The sequence below is a fragment of the Tachysurus vachellii genome, chromosome 5, assembly GCF_030014155.1.
Source record: "Tachysurus vachellii isolate PV-2020 chromosome 5, HZAU_Pvac_v1, whole genome shotgun sequence".
NCBI classification, from domain to species: Eukaryota; Metazoa; Chordata; class Actinopteri; order Siluriformes; family Bagridae; genus Tachysurus; species Tachysurus vachellii.
In genome coordinates, this window is record NC_083464.1 from 16945001 (window position 1) to 16961636 (window position 16636).

The 16636-nt window shown below is 37.4% G+C and overlaps 2 protein-coding genes across 3 annotated transcripts in view; both read left to right on the plus strand.

Annotated features, from left to right (window-relative positions):
- The window catches only part of yme1l1a (YME1-like 1a), an 8886-nt gene extending 1094 nt beyond the window's left edge, over positions 1 to 7792 (plus strand). Inside the window, exons 2-18 of one of the 2 annotated variants that reach the window (XM_060870040.1) lie at positions 373 to 516; positions 1190 to 1373; positions 1530 to 1631; positions 1785 to 1894; positions 2060 to 2207; positions 2397 to 2504; positions 2928 to 3101; positions 3199 to 3351; positions 3474 to 3606; positions 3716 to 3778; positions 4051 to 4163; positions 4318 to 4473; positions 4573 to 4724; positions 4827 to 4953; positions 5033 to 5106; positions 6228 to 6314; positions 6406 to 7792. In XM_060870040.1, the coding sequence (XP_060726023.1) occupies positions 373 to 516; positions 1190 to 1373; positions 1530 to 1631; positions 1785 to 1894; positions 2060 to 2207; positions 2397 to 2504; positions 2928 to 3101; positions 3199 to 3351; positions 3474 to 3606; positions 3716 to 3778; positions 4051 to 4163; positions 4318 to 4473; positions 4573 to 4724; positions 4827 to 4953; positions 5033 to 5106; positions 6228 to 6314; positions 6406 to 6549 (2172 nt within the window). In that variant the 3' untranslated portion in view covers positions 6550 to 7792. The remainder of the gene's footprint in view (positions 1 to 372; positions 517 to 1189; positions 1374 to 1529; positions 1632 to 1784; positions 1895 to 2059; positions 2208 to 2396; positions 2505 to 2927; positions 3102 to 3198; positions 3352 to 3473; positions 3607 to 3715; positions 3779 to 4050; positions 4164 to 4317; positions 4474 to 4572; positions 4725 to 4826; positions 4954 to 5032; positions 5107 to 6227; positions 6315 to 6405) is intronic. The other variant, XM_060870041.1, reaches the window with a different exon arrangement.
- A 669-nt stretch (positions 7793 to 8461) lies between these two features.
- pks1 (polyketide synthase 1) lies at positions 8462 to 16478 on the plus strand. Its single transcript, XM_060870044.1, has 6 exons — positions 8462 to 8531; positions 8617 to 8770; positions 9375 to 9535; positions 9640 to 9843; positions 10521 to 10702; positions 10809 to 16478. Exons 1-6 carry the CDS (start codon positions 8483 to 8485, stop codon positions 16281 to 16283), a joined length of 6225 nt encoding a protein of 2074 aa, XP_060726027.1. The 5' UTR covers positions 8462 to 8482; the 3' UTR covers positions 16284 to 16478.
- Positions 16479 to 16636: the final 158 nt, after the last annotated feature.

A 16636-nucleotide genomic window follows, 5' to 3' on the forward strand; every position in this document is an offset into this window, starting at 1 on the left:
AGGCAGCCATTGCTGTTTTGTGTAGCTATCTCAATGTTTAATGGAATTTCCTCTATCTCTTTTTTTTTTAACGGGATATTGAAATACTAGGAGCACTTATTTAAATGTTTATAATGATATTTACATTTGGCTTTGTATATTTCTTAGAACCTACTACTCGCAGACATGTTATTAAAGTTGTACCTAAGCTTACTTGTGTTATTGTTTATTGTATTAAGGTTATGGTCGTTTAAACATAACTACAAAATAAAAGTTTTAATAACTTTGTTATTAAAGTTATAAAATGGCAACCCCTGGCTATGCTGCACAAATCCTACACTTTGAGAAGTGTAGTCTGAATTATTGAGCATTTTATTCTATTTTGTCCTTCAGGTAACTGTGCCACTGAGCCATATTATCAATGCTGTACACTCACTGAAAGTGTCAGCCAGCTCCACTGCCACCGCAGCAGTTCAGAGTCTACACAGAGAGCTTTCAGCTGATCAGGACGTACTGCCCCACACCCCTGACACACAGGTACACAGCAGCACTATACAATACCTCTAACACTACACATGATCCTCTTACCTATTTATAATTTAATATCAGCTGTTGCACATTGCAAAGAATAATAACTAACTGTATAGACCCTATACAAACCCTATAGATGTTTCCAGATTCCAGTTTTCAAAGAGGAAAACATAAGAATTTCACATATGCCTTTCACCTATTATAATGTGGGGAAGCTGGGAGTAAAAAAGCCAAGACTATGGGCAGTTTAAATCTTGTCTTGGCTAGGCATCTTTCCAGATTTGTTTGCACATTGTAAGTTGCTCTTACAAATGGGAGCTATAAGATGTAAATATCAAAAGGTGAGCTATAGTTTTTAGTTTTGCCAAGTGGACCAACAATGTGGTGTGTCTCATTAAATAGCCAGTAAGTGCCATTTAAAGCCCTTATTATCGTAATTTATTTGTAGAAATAACATCCAGCTGCAAGTGATTTTTTGTCAGTAGGCCAAGAACCACATACTTTCACAGGATCTGCCGTCCATGATTACTTGCTATTAACTGTTTTAAACAAAACTTTGAAGCACAAGTTTTTATAGATAGATAGATAGATAGATAGATAGATAGATAGATAGATAGATAAACTTGTAATTATTGATGAACACCAAACATTTTCATATTTTTCAATGACTATCCTGCAGCTTAATCAAATCCATAAAGACCTGGGGATCTCAGAACTGAGGCTAAATGGAATCACTGAGCTGTTAAACAGGCTGCTGCCCACACCAGTTCCCAAAGAGACCTCCGACCTTAGGGCCTGTCTTCGATCTTCAAGGTGGAGAACCTCACACACCTCTAGAGATTCCTTCTTTCACAACAAACATGGTGAGAGTTTCCACAATCCAGTGTTATTTTTAGACATTGCTTTGGCTTTAAAATTGCAGTGAAAGTCACTGACAGCCATTTGTTCATGGTGTGTTGGATGGTTTATTTTATATTTTGACAATAAAATAATTAGATTTTTACTGTTTGATTTACCAGGTTTCTCTCAGAGTATGCCAGGACTCATTGGCTATCCAATATTCCATAGACAAAACTCACGGCCGCTTCAGGGTCTTTGCTCAGATCTTCAGCACTTGCAAGGTAATTCACAAAATTTTAACCAATGTTATTCAGTGGACGTCAATCCTCTTGCTGTAATTTAACACTCTTGAGCTACTTGTCCTCAGAACTTTTCATTGTACTCTATAGATTTTTAAATGCAATGTCTCTCCCTGTCTCTTTTAAAAAAAAAAGTGTGGGTCCAAAGACGTGGTTTTAAGACTCTGAGGGCCAAGACCAGGCGCCTTCAATCGAGCTACGAGAGTCCAGCAGAATCTGAGAGCTATACTCCACTATTTATGAAGGTTAGGAGCAGTCTTGATGTGTATAATTAAGCAATATAACACAAGAAACAGTGTTTATACTGAACTGAATGATGTGTCATAGTTGTTTAGTGAAAGTCTAAGAGTATGTGTCTCTCTCTCTCTTTCTGTCTTTTGGTTGCCTCTTTCTACATTACTCCTTAACAGGGTCTTCTTATGAGGGATAAAGCTGATACAGAGAGTCTTGACCAGTTAGTGAAACGAAGGAATCTTCCAGAGAATCAGCTTGATGCCTTTAAAACTGGTTTTGCAGAGGGTTTCCTGAAATCTCAAACCCTAATGCAGAAGACCCAAGGCATGATCCTTTTAATAATCTATGTGATACTGATACTTATTGATCATTTGTCTTGCTTTGCTTAAACCATAAATGCTTAGTGCTGACTTCCATCGTTAATATGCATTTACGAAGACTGTCCTTGACAAGACAAGAATTTTTATGTGACAATTAGATGTGTGTCACAAGAAATGCTATTGTTTTTGACAGATTCACTTAAGAGGACTCGTTTGATTTTACTTGTCCTCCTGCTTGTTGGCATCTATGGTTTGTCAAGAACCCCATTTCTCTCGGGTAAAGGCTCGTTTTCTGATACTGGTTTGTTTCTCATCTTACTTGTTCTCAGTGTTTGGATGCATGGCACAAAACCTGTTTTCTTAGAGTTCTCACAGTGTGTTGCTTGTTCCAGATTAATCTATACACTGTTGATCAAAAAAAGCTGACCACTTTCAAACTGATACAAACTTAGTATTGATATGAGTGAGTCATGTCTAGTATGTACAGTACATTTACTATGACTGATATTACTTGTACTACATGTACTGTACATACTAGACATGACTGATATTAGTTAGATGTTTAATAAATCTGTTATAAAATCTGTCTAATAGCTCACCTCTTATATTGCAGCATTACACTAACCTGTAACATCCTTAAAAAATAAAAAAGTCTATTAATGATCTGTTTCATCAATTTTTTTTTAATCCCAAATTTCCCTTATTCCGTTTTGTTCCTTAACAGTCAGATTCCGTAGCACGTCTGGTCTGGATGCTGCACTGGATCCAATCCAGATGAAGAATGTCACCTTTGAGCATGTGAAAGGTGTGGAGGAGGCAAAGAGTGAGCTTCAAGACATTGTTGAGTTCTTGAGGAATCCTCAGAAATTCACTGCACTTGGTGGAAAGCTACCCAAAGGTATAGATCTAGAATAATTAAAAAACGTATCACCTGGTCCATAAAATGAACGCATTGTACTTTAAAGGCTTTGACTGGATTAACACCATGTTTTTAGGTGTCCTCCTGATTGGTCCACCTGGTACTGGAAAGACTTTGCTTGCCAGAGCTGTGGCAGGGGAGGCAGATGTGCCATTCTACTATGCCTCAGGATCTGAGTTTGATGAGATGTTTGTGGGTGTTGGAGCAAGTCGCATCAGAAACCTATTCAGTGAGTATAAAGTGCTTTGAGAATGGTACAGCCCTGCCTCTGATCCATACCCAAGTCTATAAACATTATTGTTGTCCAACGTCTTGTTCATTCAGGGTACTTTTGTTTTCTATTTCCTGCAGAAGAGGCAAAAGCTAATGCCCCTTGTGTGATCTTTATTGATGAGTTGGACAGTGTGGGTGGAAAGCGGATAGAGTCACCCATGCATCCATATTCACGTCAAACCATTAACCAGCTCCTGGCAGAAATGGATGGGTTAGTATTTTGCCTGGATGTCAAAGTATTTGTAAAAGTAAGCATGTTTATAAGCACTCATTTTTATTGTTTTTTATTTTTTTTTAATTTTTATTTTTTATAATTTCAGGTTTAAGCCAAATGAAGGTGTTATTGTTATTGGGGCAACAAATTTTGCAGAAGCTTTGGACAAGTAAGTAATTGGAAGGTTTAAAGCATGATTTATTTATTTTCCCTAAAACTTTAGCATGAATGGCCTGTTGTTAAAATCTGGGAAAAAATAACAAGAACAGCAAGAACCCAGTGTGTATTATGTTTAAATGAAGAGCTCCCACTCACCTCGTGAATCAAGAAAAAAAAATGTAATTATTCATTTTAGTATATTATGACCTGTTCATCCAATTTATTTTAGTGCTTTGGATCCATTTTCTTTGTCTTTGTACATGTGTCTGTGTATGCATTAAGTGCTCTTGTGAGACCTGGGAGGTTTGACATGCAAGTCACAGTCCCCAGACCTGATGTAAAAGGACGCACTGAGATCCTGAACTGGTACTTGAAGAAAATCAAAGTGGACCCTGGTGAGAAAATATTGTAGTATTATTGACGTGTGGAAAAAAAAAAAGCATCATTTTTATAATAGTTTTTAAATCATTTTTATACATTATTTAATTAATTAATTAATTAATTAATTGATTTTTTGATTATTTATTTATTTATTTTGCATCTTTGTAGATGTAGATGCAGAAATTATTGCCAGGGGAACAGTGGGCTTTTCTGGAGCTGAGCTGGAGAACTTGGTGAATCAGGCTGCTCTAAAGGCTGCTGTAGATGGAAAGGAGATGGTGACAATAAAGGAACTGGAGTTTGCTAAAGACAAGATCCTCATGGGTAAGTTTCCTCACTGTGTGCATATGGAAGACACATTATGATGGAGGAACCTGACTCTCACAATAGGTCAGCAACTGAGTTCTGACGATTTCTCCCCAGGCCCAGAGCGCAGGAGTGCAGAGATCGACAAGAGGAACAAGACGATCACTGCATTTCATGAATCTGGGCACGCTATTGTGGCATATTATACTAAAGACGCAATGCCCATAAATAAAGCTACTATCATGCCACGAGGACCCACCCTTGGTCATGTAATTATCATGAAGATGCAGTTTTTATTGTCATGAATCATTTCACACAAAAAACACTTTTAGAAAAACTGCTTTTTTATAAAAAATTTTTCCCCCACTCAGGTGTCTATGCTTCCAGAAAATGATCGGTGGAGTGAGACGCGCTCTCAGCTGTTGGCTCAGATGGATGTTAGTATGGGCGGCAGAGTGGCAGAGGAGCTCATCTTTGGCGATGAATACATCACTACAGGTGAGCATCTTTACTGATGGCAAAATGTTGTTGTTTGTTTTGTTTTTTTAACTACTAAAGTATTGATCATTCTTTACAGGAGCATCTAGTGATTTTGATGGAGCAACTAAGATCGCAAAGATGATGGTTACACGCTTTGGAATGAGTGACAAGGTATGATTACTGATTAAATATTTTAGCAAGTTTCATGATTTGCTTACGTTTTATAAATCTTTGTTGTTTCTCCTCTTTTTCTGAAAAAGTATTTCTTGTTTTGATGCAAGAATTTGCCCGTTTTCTACTGTTTACAGAGATTCAGTTCATGTAATCAGTAGCTGGTAGACGTTAAATCCATTCAGAATATTTACACTTAATTGCTCAGTATAATTGAAAACAAAGAGAAGCTCTTCTACGGTTCCTATGCTTCTAATTTTTAGGGCTTCATCTAAGCGGTCATTTAATGTTTATTTTGTCTGATTAATTTGTAGGCCGATAAGGAAAATGCAGTGAAAGTCACTCTTTAAACTTAATGTAAGCGTGTACACTAGAGGGCAGTGCTGCATGAATTAAAGGAATGGAAATGCAATTTCTGTGTTTCTCTATAGGAATAATAAAAAGTAGGCAGCATATTTGTTACTTTTTTTTTTTTTTGGAAAAGTACAATAAAGTGATTATGTCCCTGTGTGAGATTCCAACATGAAACACATTAGAAACAACTGTTTGCTTGTTTGGGGACATTATCCCTATCCTATAGAAAACTATGGAAATTTTATTGTATTTGGATTTTATTTATGCTTTATTGTTTACAATTATGACCTTTTGCAACTGAGACAAATTCAGAACAGTGCTTCTCTAAAACCATTTGTTAAACTGTAAGCAAAAAAGTTACACAATTTCCTCTGTTTCTTGGTGTGCAACATGATATACCTCCCTCCAAGCTGTGGCCCATGAACATACACAAGGAAAATTCCCTAGAGAAACGCAAGCCAGGGCAGCAAAGCATGTCTGCACACCACACTTATCAATAAACCCTCACTGTGGTGCAGAGTGCTCTTGTTCTGTCAAAAGAGAAGTATAAACTAGGCCTTGTTATTTCCAGGGAGTGAACTGTAGTAGTGATATGTAACTGTTAGACTAAAGCAGTCTGTGTTGTTCTAAGGTGCAGTTTTGTTGCCAATATAATAGGAAGTTTGGGCTTTAAATGCATTTTGTTGTTTGTATCCTGCAGCTTTTCCACTCTTGTTTCACTGTAACGTAATCAGTCTGAATCAATTGCTTTCTCTGTTTTTTTCCAGCTGGGTGTCATGACCTACTCTGACCTGTCCAAACATAGCCCAGAAACACAAGCTGCAGTTGACCAGGAGGTCAGGATGCTGTTACAGGTACCTTTCACATGGTCACTCAGTAAACACATGCTCATATTCTTAAGGGGAGAACATGCTGATCAGTTCTTGTACTTTTTCCCGCCAACAGGATTCATATGAGCGCGCAAAGAAACTCCTCAAGACATACAGCAAAGAGCACAAAAAACTGGCAGATGCTCTGCTCACCTATGAGACTCTGGATGCAAAAGAAATTCAGATGGTTTTGGAGGGCAAGTCTCTAGACCCAAGATGATGTCCTCAAGAATGTATAAAGAGCTGAAGGCATTTAGTTAAACAGAAATGATAGAATGAGGAAGGAAACTAATATCATTTCGGTTCTTCCAATATCAATCAGCAGAAACAAATAATATAATGAGAAATATTTCTATTTAATTTTCATTTCTGTCCCCCGAATGTTTCAAAGATACTTTCATGGAGCTATTTGGACTATTGTAGTTTCCCAAACCAACTTTTTAAAAATGCTTGCATTTTCAACCTCTTTGTAGCTTATTTAGTAAGTAAGAGTGGGTTTATTGTTTATTTCCACTTTAGCACAACAGCTACTCTTGCTGACACATGAACCCTGCCAGTGTATACTGGAAAGTACTGGACATTGAAAATTCTTGACCATCCTGTGTGTGCAGAAAGGCATAATTACCCCTTCAATCTGGTGCACCTTTCGCTGTTACAAGTCCTGTAAAACAGAATAAAAATAAGAATACAGGAACGCCCTCTGGGATCATGAACGATAGTATGAAATATTCATTCCACAGAAACAGACTTCTATCTTTCAATAAAGCCATTAAACCTGACCGATCTTATTGATCTAACATAACGTTCTATTGACCATAGGTCTTCTAAATGAACTCAAGCTGCAGCTTTCTCATACCAGAAACAATTGCAACCTCAATTTGTTATTCTTGAATCTTGAAGACACACGTCCCCACTGAATACATTGTCTTAGGGCAAACAAATAAATCTATGCTGTTTTCAAAGTAGAGTTTTAATTGTACTTTTTCATTCATTAAATCTTTTTATTACATAACTAAGAATGTAACTTCAGAACATTAGTATTACTTAAATAATTGGACAAAGATCTAAGAATTTGGTTTCTTATATGGAGTAGCCTCCATCTTGGAAACAAGAGAAAAGCTGAAGTGATGGACGTTGACAAAGTTGCAGGATTAAATACCAAAAATTTTCTTTTGACTTTTATATTAGATGATATGTTATTTAGTTGTATAAACAAGTCTGATTTTACTTAGTGCCCTATTTATTTGTTTAATATTAGTTTGACATGGTGCTGATGGAAGTCATCTGTATTTGATTAGCTATGGCTAGTTTTGTGGCTGGTAAATGAGCTGTGATGGCAAGCCTGTATATAAGAGTCTATGTAAATGTCTGTGTCTGCTCTGTGAATTAATCCTCACTGAGAATTATTTCCCTCATTTCAATGAATTGTGAATAACTAATAAAGTGTGCTAAAAATGGGAAAAGTGTGTGGTTGTGTGTAAAAGTGAAGGTAACTAAAATATTCTAGTCTGATTTCAAATCCTAAAGAATTAACTAAGATGTTCTCTATAATGAAACTGTTGGCAGTACATTAAAGAAAGCATAATTGTTAGAGACTTAATAAAATATAAATAATCCAAGATATCACCTTACCTCAAAATAATTTACATTTAATCTACTTTAAATGATCATTGCCTAGCTTTAAAGAACAAACACAGAGGAAACTGATCTGTTTGGGGGTAATTTTTCTGCTTGGTGATTTTCACATCAGTGATATACGATTACTTAAAAGCTCTTCTAACTGATCAAAATTCTGTAATGCCACTGTATTATTGGGGCCAGGAGAAAATGCCTCCATTATATCCCCCTTAAAGGAAGTGCCCCTAAATGCCTTTTCTTTATTTTTGCCCAGCCGTGTAATTAATGGCTTTTGTTTCAAACCACCTTAATTGTGGGTTGCATGAAAACCATGCATGTAACTCAATAGCCCTCTCTTGAAAGAGACTTTAGTTTAAACAAATCTTGTTGGTGAGGAGGCTTTATAAAGGGTCTGGGCTATAGTGCAACATGGAAATGAGCACATACACTCTGTTTAGTAACAGGAACCGCAGTGATGATGAAGCTCATTATACTGTGGTGCCAAAGTTACTAAATCTGTTGATGAGGCAAACAACATGGATGAAGATATTGCTATAGTTGGGGTTGGATGTAGCTTCCCAGGGGGTAAGTTCCAATGTTTTGTAAGTGCACATAGATTCTCCCTGAGTATTGTACATACATACTTATGATTTGTGTGACATCCTTGCAGGTGAGGGACTTGACAATTTCTGGAATGTTCTTGTTGATGGGAAAAATTGTGCTGTGGATATTCCAGAGCAGAGATTTGATGTAGCACAGTGGTATGATCCTGATGACACTATTTTTGGCAAAATTCAAACTACTAAAGCTGCTTTCATAGATGGGTAAATCGTTAATATATATTTTCTTGTTAAAACTTATTTGCCTTTGACTTTTTGTCTAAATTAAATATATGTGATGATTATTGTTCTATTGTATCTATTTTATTTTTTACTGTACAATCAATGTAAAAAAGTCAAAACATACAGGTTATTTATGCCTATATATCACTGACTGTTTAAGCAGCAGGCTTTTAGTCATTGTTCTGTGTACTTGGGTTTGGATGTATTTGGATTTCATCTTTAGTACATTGGTTTAAAAGCTTAATTATTAAGAATTATTAGAAATATTTATTTATGTATATGACTGTAATTGCTACACAGTTTACCTAATTTGGAAGTACATACCCTTACTCTGAAACTAGTCTGTTCTTTTCTCATAGCCTTTATAGTATTTTAAAATCCTGTGCAAAAAAGATTAAATTTCCATTTCTTATCATAAACATTTGGAATAATGATATAAACATATGACAAATTAATAGAAAAATACAAAATTCATACAGTAAAAATACAAAATACTACAGTAAAACTTTTTTCTGGGTTACAAAAATTTGGGTTTTGTTTTTGTTTTTTTTCCCCCCTTTTTCTTTTTTCCCTTTTTACACACCAGGTTCAATGAGTTTGATCACAGGTTTTTTGGCATTTCTGAAGCTGAAGCTAATTTTATGGACCCCCAGCAAAAGCTTCTTTTGCAGTGTTCCTATAGAGCGTTGGAGGATTCCGGCATTCCTATGGAAAAAGTCAGTGGTTCCAGAACAGGTGTTTATATCGGTAATAACAACGGTATTTCAGTATATAGTAGTGCACCACAGAACTGATATAATTCTTAGTACAGCAGCTATGTATACATATATTCTGATTGTTCTGTTTTCCAGGGCTCATGAACAGAGACTATGAAACACTACTGAACAATAGCCCAAGAACAATAACCCATTACAATGGCACAGGGACAGCTATGAGTATAGCAGCCAACCGGATCTCCTACACATTCAACCTCACTGGGCCTTCATTTGCCATTGATAGTGCCTGCTCCTCCTCTTTAGTTGCAGTCCATTCTGCTTGCCAAGCAATCAGACAAGGTAAGAGCTTTCTGAACATAAAGTACAGCAATCCTACAGCCCCCTTGGAAAAAACATAACGTAATGGAACTAATTAAATATAAAGACCCATACTCTGGACACTGAGCAAAGTTCTGTCAGTGATGACAAGGTTTTTGCAGAACAACAAAGCTATGTATTGTTTCCAAGACACCTTTTCTAGTGTGTAATTTTACCTTTCACCTTTTCTTGTCATGTGTGTAATATAAAATTCTTCCTCTATCTGGTCTCTGCAATAAAAGCAAATAGCTTTTATAGCCCCTGATAACACAAATAGATTAAGTTTTCCACAACCACTGTAGTTCTATAATTAGTGTATTTGATTATCTTATCTATATGGTTGTATTCTTTCATGATAATTTAGTTAGAGATATTTAACACGAAGGGTATGGGATGTGACTCAGGAATGAGTAATTCTTTTGTAAAAGAAAATAAGTAATGAAAAAATAAAAATTAGTTGGTGGTCTGATTTTGTCATGGAAAGCTTTTGTACTCCTGACATTTTTGTATGAACTGCTGGATTTGCCATGATATGAATTAACTAATTAAATAATTAGAAACCTCATGTTACAATCTGTGGTAGGAAAATATTTTGTACATATTGTAATGTTTTTTTGTTTTTTCACTTGACTTAGGACATATTTCTTTCTCCCCACTAGGTGACTGTGAGATGGCACTTTGTGGAGGCGTTAGCTGTATTCTTGAGCCACGGGTCTTTGTGGCTCTCAGCAAAGCTAAAATGATTTCACCTGGAGGCACTAGTAAACCTTTCTCCAAAAAAGCAGATGGATATGGTAGAGGTGAAGGCTGTGGTATAGTTCTTCTAAAAACTTTGAAAAAAGTAAGTTCTTTTTAATGATCTTGGTGTGCTTGGTAGGTGTACAGTATAATATATCCAAATTGTATATTCAATTTTTATGTTTAGAAATTTGTATTCTTTTTCTAAGGCTCTTCAGGATCATGATCGTATTTGGGGCATTGTATGCAAAACAGCAGTTAATCAAGATGGCCGCAGTGTCACTCCAATCACGAAGCCATCTATGGTCCAGCAGGAAGAGTTGCTCAATAGAATCTATTCTACAGGGACCTACCTGTCCGATATCCAGTACATAGAGGCTCACGGGACTGGGACTCCGGTGGGAGATTCAGTAGAAGCAGACAGCATCTCTAAAGTTATTGCCAAGGCACGACCCTCAGAGGTAGGGCCACTTCTTATTGGCTCAGTTAAGAGTAACATTGGACACACAGAATCTGCAGCGGGAGTGGCAGGACTGATTAAAGTACTTTTGATGATGAAGCATGAAACCATTGTACCTTCAGTGTTCTACTCAGAGGAAAGTTCTAGCATAGATGTTCAAGCTCTTAACCTAAAGATTCCCACCAAAGTTGAAACATGGCATTGCACAGGTTCCAAGGAAAGGGTAGCTGGAATTAATAGTTTTGGTTTTGGAGGAACTAATGCACATGCTATCATCAAAGAATATAAACATGCTACATCCTCTAACTTAGAAAGGTTTGGTTCAAGGAAATTGTTCCTATTGTCTGCTGCCACAAGTAAATCTCTTGAGATGTGTATTGCTGACACCTATCAAAGAATCAGCACAGAAAACAAAGTTGACCTAACAACTCTTTTGTATACATCAGCATGCCGAAGAAGTCACATGAAACACAAATATAGGAAAGTGTATGTTACAACATCTCTTTCAGATTTAGAGGAACAGCTGAAAACTAGTCTAAACAACAGGTTTGATGCTGTTAAACCAGACCCCATGGTAGTCTTCGTCTTCTGTGGGAATGGGGTTACATACAGAGGAATGTGCAGGCAGCTACTAAAAGAGGAGCCTGTTTTCAGAGAAAAGATTAGAGAGGTTGAAAATTACTTTCAGAATTACAGAACTACAAGCATTTTACAGAAGATAGCAAGCAGCTTTGACAACGATGATTTCTCAAAGCCAGACATTATCCAGCCCCTCCTTTTTGCAACCCAGGTTGCCACAGCTCACTTGCTAAAGCACTGGGGCATCAGACCCACTGCTGTTCTTGGGCACTCTGTTGGAGAGGTTGCTGCAGCCCATTGCTCTGGGCTTTTGTCTCTAGAGGAAGCCGTGAAAGTAATCTATTATCGGAGTGTTCTACAATGCAAAGTCACTGGAGGAAAGATGCTTGTTGTTGGTAATATGGCTGTGTCAGACATTTTGAAAATACTCCCAGCATATGCAAGGAAAGTGTGTTTAGCTGCATTGAACAGTCCTATGTCATGTGTGCTATCAGGTGAGAAAGATGCGATTGAAAGTGTGCACCAATTGTTAAAGAATTCGTTCAAAGCAAAGAATATGTTCCTTCATGTCTTGGAGGTTCCTGCTGCCTACCACAGTCATATGATGGATCCAGTTCTGACTCAAATTAGAGACAGCATTGGGTCATTAAATCAACATGAAATGGAATGTGATTTATTTTCCACAGTAACAGGAAGGATGTGCTGTCCAGGAGATTTTGTAACCGGTGATTACTGGGCAAGAAATATCAGAAATACAGTTGCATTTGAACAAGCAGTAAGAGCAGTTGCCAGTAACAGGAAGAACATAATCTTTGTTGAGATTGGCCCAAGAAGGGCTCTGCGGAGGAACATCATGGAGACATTAGGAAATGACACAATGGTGCTCTCATCAATCCAACCAGACAAAGATCAAGATGCACTACATACTGTTGTATACAAACTGTTTGAGCTTGGGGTCAATGTAGACTGGGGCCATTTCTATAATGGGTTTCAGTCACCACCAGCTTCTTACCCAGTCTATCAGTTTGATTGTTGCAAAAGTGATGTATACTTTGAGGAAGTAAGGCAAGGTAATGAGGTGATGGCCTTCTGCCCCCATCCCCTTATAATTCCCCATAAATGTAATAACAGAATGTTCAAATGCAATCTGTCATTAGAATCAACCCCTTACATTTGGGAGCACAAAAGCAATGGTATAGTTATTGCTCCAGGTGCCCTCTACACTGAACTAGCTTTGGCTTCTCTCATTGAATCAATGACCCCAAAGATACCTCTTGCTTCACTTCAACTTACAATAAACTTTCAGAATTTACTTGTTCTTAGTAAGAGCCCACATTGTGTAAAAGTGCAACTTGAGCCACAGGAGGACAAGACACTGTTTCAGATTCAGTCTTCTGCTACAACACATGCATCAGGCAGCATTTCTTATATAGCAGGACCAGGTGTGATTGAGCATCAAGTCATTCTCTTGGACATTATTTCAAAGAGATGTCCATCAGTCATACCAGGGGAACAAGTATATGTAATGCTTAACCAGGCAGGGTTTGAGTATGGACCCATTTTTCAACAGCTGGGTGACATCCACTATGGAGAGCATTTCAAAGAAGCAGTAGCCAATGTCAGAATACCGGATCAATTGCTAAACCAGTTATACAAATACTATTTGCATCCTGTTGTATTAGATTATTTTCTGCAGATGACCTCTGTTTTAGCCCTGAGCCACAGCACTATTAGACATGGATTTCCCTCTGCAATTGGCAGCATGGTGATAACTGCACCTCTGTGTAAGGAAATGGTCATATATATGAGGCTTACTCAGGAGATGCCAGAATACTTTGAGGTATGTGGTTGCTTCACAGACAGAAAAGGACACACACTGGTTGAGCTGAGGGATGTCAGAATCACACTTGTAGGAGACATTGCAAAAGTTACTGACTTTTGCTTCTTTCATAATGAAAGACTCATTGCCCCTGCAATTACCAGCATAGACAGCAAACCAAAAGCTGTCGTCTTTGAGGATTCTTTAGGTATCGCTAATGCACTAAGGATATACTTAGACCCATCATCTGTATTTTTGTCTCTTGCTGATGAAGGATTGTCTACTTTGCAAGATACAGATTTTCTATTAGACTTGGATCAGAGTACAGCTGATATGGAGAAAATTATTTTTATATGTAGCTGTAAAAACCTTGGTTTTCTTAAAACTCAGACAGTCCTGGAGCAGTTGGCAAACATTTGTGAGCTTTACCGTCACATTGTTTTGACTATAAGGAAGTGCAAGCACTTGCGCACTCTTCATGTCATAACTTACAGATCCTCTGAAAGCACCATTGATCACATTAGTCCAGGATTTGTACTATCAGGCATGACAAGGGCTTGTGCTGCTGAGTTGTCGGAAATTTCTTTTCAGTTGATAGATCTTGCCACACTGTCAAGTGAAGACATAAAAGCACTGGGTTATGTAATTTGCTCCTATAAATGCCATGAGTACCCAGAGGTCTTGATAAGTCAAGGGCAGGTTCAGTCAACAATGATAACACGAACAGCCCTTAATAAAATACCCCAAAGTGTAAACTCTCCATGGTCTAGGTGCTTCAGCTTACATACAGCAAACCCATATGAAATGGCTTGCTTGTCATCCATACCAACAAATGATGTACTTGATTTCATCAATGGAAAAAATGTGGAGGTCCAAATTAGTAAAATTTGCATGCACTCCTCAGACTATTTTCCAGTCAGTCTGTCTGGCCTTAAATTTGGCCAGACATTATATTGGAACAAACACACATCTCAGATGCACAAACTTTTAGCTCTTGACTTTAGTGGGACTGTTACTGCTGTGGGAAAAGATGTAAGGAACCTGAAAGTGGGAGACCATATAGTCTCCTGTTACCCCACTGTAGCATCCTCCAAGGTTATCCTTTCAGAGGACGCTTGCTATAAAACAAAGAAGCTTCAGTTTTTGAAGGACACTCCTTGTGTCTCTTACTTCATACTTGCTTGGGAGATTTTACATAGTGCATTGCTTAAGGTCAAACAAAACAAGACATTGTGTATTTTCTCCTCGACTCCAGACTCTGCTCTGATGAAGGTGTTAACCATCACAGCGAACAAGTCAGGATGGAATGTTGTTACAGAAATGGAATTGAATGCCCTTAGACAAGGTTTAGATCGGTGCCCTGTTTTTGTCCTCATACCTCCTTATGATCAATCATGCTTGGCACAGTTAAACAGTAAAGTCAGTGCAGAGCACATTTTCCTTGTCTGTAACAACAATGAACCTGCAACAAGCATTCTTCCAAGTGATAGTGAGAATATGTGCTTCCACTTTGTTAAATTGTGCAACATTTTTCAGAAATCTAATCTCAAAACACAGAGTTCTGTTGTATACAGATGGCTAAAAATGATGCAATTGGATGGGAATTTTTTATCCTTACAAAGCAAGGTTTTCAAGTCTACCAAAGATGAAACAGAGAATATTGGATCATACTTCACTGCTGAAACAGTGCCCTTGATTCTTATGGATAACACCTTGTCTATGGCTGGTAGATCCCAGATATATCTACAAGCCAGACCAATGCAGCTCTTCTCACAGACTGCAGTGTACATAGTTTCAGGAGGTTTATCTGGATTAGGTCTTGAAACAGTGAAGTTCATTTCACACTGGGGTGGAAAGTGCATTGCTACACTCTCAAGGAGGGCTCCATCTGAGGAGACACAGCTGCATATCAACAACCTTAAAAATAGATATGGAGTAAGAATAATCACGCTCCAGTGTGATGTGTCTGTATCAGCTGAGGTACTGGAAGCAGTCACTGTCATTGGACAAACTTTCCCTGCTTGTCCAATAAAAGGAGTTTTTCACAGTGCTGCTGTGCTGCATGATGGGCTGCTTGAAACACTTAATAAGTCTGCCTTTGAAAAAGTCTTGCGTCCAAAGGTTAGTGGTGCACTAAACCTTCACTATGCTACTTTAAACAGCAAAGTTGATTATTTTGTATGTTATTCATCCGTCTCCTCTTTTATTGGCAATGCATCCCAGGCTAATTATGCAGCAGCTAACTCATTTCTAGACTCTTTGTGCCACTACCGCCGTAATGTCGGACTTGCTGGACAGACCATCAATTGGGGACCTCTTAAATTAGGTCTTCTGTTCAACAAAGCAGACTATCAAAAATTCTTAGAAGCCAAAGGTTTGATGACAATGGAAGTGCCAGAAATCCATGAAACTTTAAAACATTGCTTATTGGAAAACAAGCCTCAGCAAGTTGTGTGCAAATTCAACTTCAGAAACTTGAGGAACAACGTTCTCTCACAGAATGCCTCTCTAAAAGTCAGACTAGCAGCCTTAATTGAGAAAGAGTTTGAAGTCAAAACAGTGAATGAGTCCAGAAAGGATATACACTCATCTTTTGATGATTACATTAGAGGCATAGTAGGTGACCTTTGCAATGTTGATACAGAGGAGTTTGAAGCTGAAACCTGCCTTGCTGCACTGGGCATGGATTCAATGTTGGCTATGACATTGCAGAATCAAATCTTTCAGGATAGTGGTGTGAATATTCCACTTGCTACTTTACTAGATCCTAACATCACTCTGAACTCACTGGCTATGCTTCTTAAAGAAACCAATGATAAAAACTAAACAGAAAAAAATGTATCTTTGTATCTTTAATCTATGTTGATTATTTGATCAATTATTCTGATTCTGATTCTAGAAAAATGTATACTTTTGACAATGTACATATCCATATATTGTTTTTTTTATTTGCTTATATAATTTATGTTATGTTTATACTGTGTATTCTACACAGCCAAAATCATCTTTGAGATTATGACAACTGTATGACAAATAATAAACTTTAATAAACTTTGCTAATTAAAAAGGTTGGTGTTTCTTTGTACACTAAAATTTAAATGGCCAGCATAATGCAGAGTAAATGTATGAGGCACAGTATTTAGAAATGTATTTTAACAAGAAAAATGTTGAAAATAGGT

Bases quoted from the DNA above. Each gene is read 5' to 3' on its own strand.
- pks1 (XM_060870044.1), top strand. From the start codon at position 8,483: ATGGATGAAGATATTGCTATAGTTGGGGTTGGATGTAGCTTCCCAGGG. The intron at 8,771-9,374 runs GTAAATCGTTAA...TTTACACACCAG, and splicing joins AAAGCTGCTTTCATAGATGG to GTTCAATGAGTTTGATCACA. The intron at 10,703-10,808 runs GTAAGTTCTTTT...TCTTTTTCTAAG, and splicing joins TTCTAAAAACTTTGAAAAAA to GCTCTTCAGGATCATGATCG.